Genomic DNA, 2,284 nt, shown 5'->3' with positions numbered 1-2,284 from the left:
CATCACATCACACAACCAGCCAGCATTATATTATTTTTGTAAAGAAATGAAAAAGTTCTCAAAGCAATCTTCTTCTAAGTTTCGACATTTGAATAAAGACCATATCACACAAGTTCACCTTTATGTTTACTCTAATGGCTACTGAGTTCTGTGATCATTTTGATCATACTCCCCATATGACAATGCTACAGCCTTTGCCCAGTATTTTCGGATGACTATTCAAATTACCTTCATAAGTGACTGTCTTCTCACCCTGAAAACAGTTTCTCCAGAATTGGCCCTCTGGTGTGTCTAGAGAACTCAAAACCTAAAATGCAGTTCCTCACCGAGGACACTGATATGTGTTTTAACCTGTATGGGTCATCTGATGTCTTCTGAGAATAGATTTGCTAGTAAAGCCTTTTCCACATTGAGAACAGTGATGTGGCTTTTCTCCTGAATGGATCATCTGATGTAGCTTCAGCTGAGACTTCAGAGTAAAGGCCTTTCCACACTGAGGACACTGATGTGGCTTTTCTCTAGAATGTACTAATTGATGGATGGTGAGATCTGAACTGGTCCTGAAACTCTTCCCACATGTAATGCACAGATATGGCTTTTCTCCAGCATGGATCAATTGGTGTCTTTTAAGATGACATATTCGACTAAATGTCTTTCCACACATAGAACAGTGATGTGTTTTTTTTTCGAGTATGGCTGCTCAGATGTGTATTGAGATGACCTGTTTTAGCAAAGATGGATTCTCTGATGTGCCTTGAGTGCAGACTTTTGAATAAAGGCTTTCCCACACTGAGGACACTGATGTGGTTTTTCTCCAGTATGGATCCTCTGATGATCCTTAAGATTAGACTTCCAAGCAAAAGCCTTTCCACACAAGGTACACTGATGTGGCTTTTCTCCCGTATGGATTCTCTGATGTGCCTTGAGATCAGTCTTGTGACTAAAGGCTTTCCCACACTGAGGACACTGATGTAGTTTTTCTCCAGTATGGATCCTCTGATATGCCCTGAGATTACACATTTGAGTAAAGGCTTTTCCACAATCAGGACACTGATGTGGCTTTTCTCCATAATGGATTCTCTGGTGTACCTGGAGACTACCTTTCTGAGTAAAGACTTTTCCACACTGAGAACAGTGATGTGGTTTTTCTCCAGTATGGCTGCTCAGATGTCTATTGAGATGATCTGTTTTAGCAAAGGCTTTTCCACACTGAGGACACTGAAATGGCTTCTCTCCAGTATGGATCCTCTGATGTTCCTTGAGATTAGACTTCCGAGCAAAGGCCTTTCCACACAGGGTACACTGATGTGGCTTTTCTCCCGTATGGATTCTCTGATGTACCTTGAGTGTATTCTTTTGAATAAAGGCTTTCCCACACTGAGGACACTGATGTAGTTTTTCTCCAGTATGAATTCTCTGATGTGCCCTGAGATTACACATTTGAGTAAAGGCTTTTCCACAATGAGGACACTGATGTGGCTTTTCTCCATAATGGATCCTCTGGTGTACCTGGAGACTACCTTTCTGAGTAAAGACTTTTCCACACATAGAACAGTGATGTGGTTTGTCTCCAGAATGTGTAATCTGATGGGCAGTGAGCTCTGAGCGTGTTCTGAAACTTTTCTGGCATATAGTACACTGATATGTAAGAGCAGGATGTTGTTCCTCCCTGGTGTCCAACTCCAGGTGTAATTTCTGGTATGAAGTCTCCTGGCTACATGAGTGATTGTAACTCACTTGGTTTCCTTTTTCCTCCCAGTGTTCTCTTTTAGCTTGATCCCTTTGGATGTCTCCTACAACATAAAAAAGCAGGTGTTTGCAATAATATATATATTCACATTGCAAATATTTATTCTTTTTTATCTTAATACAAACTGTTCAAAAACTCACCTCTTGTAATATATTCATCTGTGTGATCATGAAGATCTGAGGATATGTCTTCCTGTTTAATGTCCTGTGGTGACATTAATATTTCAGTCTTACATTCATGTTCCAGTCCAGGCTCTTCTTTCTCTTTCTGAGTTGTAAACAGATACTCTTGTAGGAAATCATCAAATTCTTCTTCACTCTCCTTCTTCACTGCAGTGAACTGGTCAGATGATCCAACAGGTCCTGCCATTTCAAATTTCTGTTTTTTAGAGAATAATCACATCAAATAGTCTTTCAATACAATGAAAAATGTAGTCCTGTGGATAGGTGTACAAAATCATACTTCAGTATTGAGACCCCAGTCTGTTGTGCTCATAATATAGTCATTTTGCCTGCCCCATTAGCTCCCTGGATT

General features: G+C 40.2%; 1 protein-coding gene across 1 annotated transcript; it reads right to left on the bottom strand.

Moving 5' to 3' along the window:
• Nucleotides 1–726: 726 nt before the first annotated feature.
• LOC143099824 (uncharacterized) lies at nt 727–1,920 on the bottom strand. The gene is made up of 3 exons (XM_076262739.1): nt 1,891–1,920; nt 1,090–1,584; nt 727–921 (listed from the first exon to the last, which is right to left on the bottom strand). The coding sequence occupies exons 1-3, from the start codon at nt 1,918–1,920 to the stop codon at nt 727–729; spliced, it is 720 nt and encodes a 239-aa protein (XP_076118854.1).
• Nucleotides 1,921–2,284: the final 364 nt, after the last annotated feature.

Source organism: Alosa pseudoharengus, unplaced genomic scaffold, assembly GCF_046254945.1.
Source record: "Alosa pseudoharengus isolate Yale_2024_CS ecotype anadromous, Long Island Sound unplaced genomic scaffold, YU_APseudo_1.1 YU_APseudo_1.1_scf_3, whole genome shotgun sequence".
In the NCBI taxonomy this organism is placed as follows: Eukaryota; Metazoa; Chordata; class Actinopteri; order Clupeiformes; family Clupeidae; genus Alosa; species Alosa pseudoharengus.
Note: the sequence above shows the minus strand (reverse complement) of the source record. Positions and strands in the feature narration are given on the sequence as shown.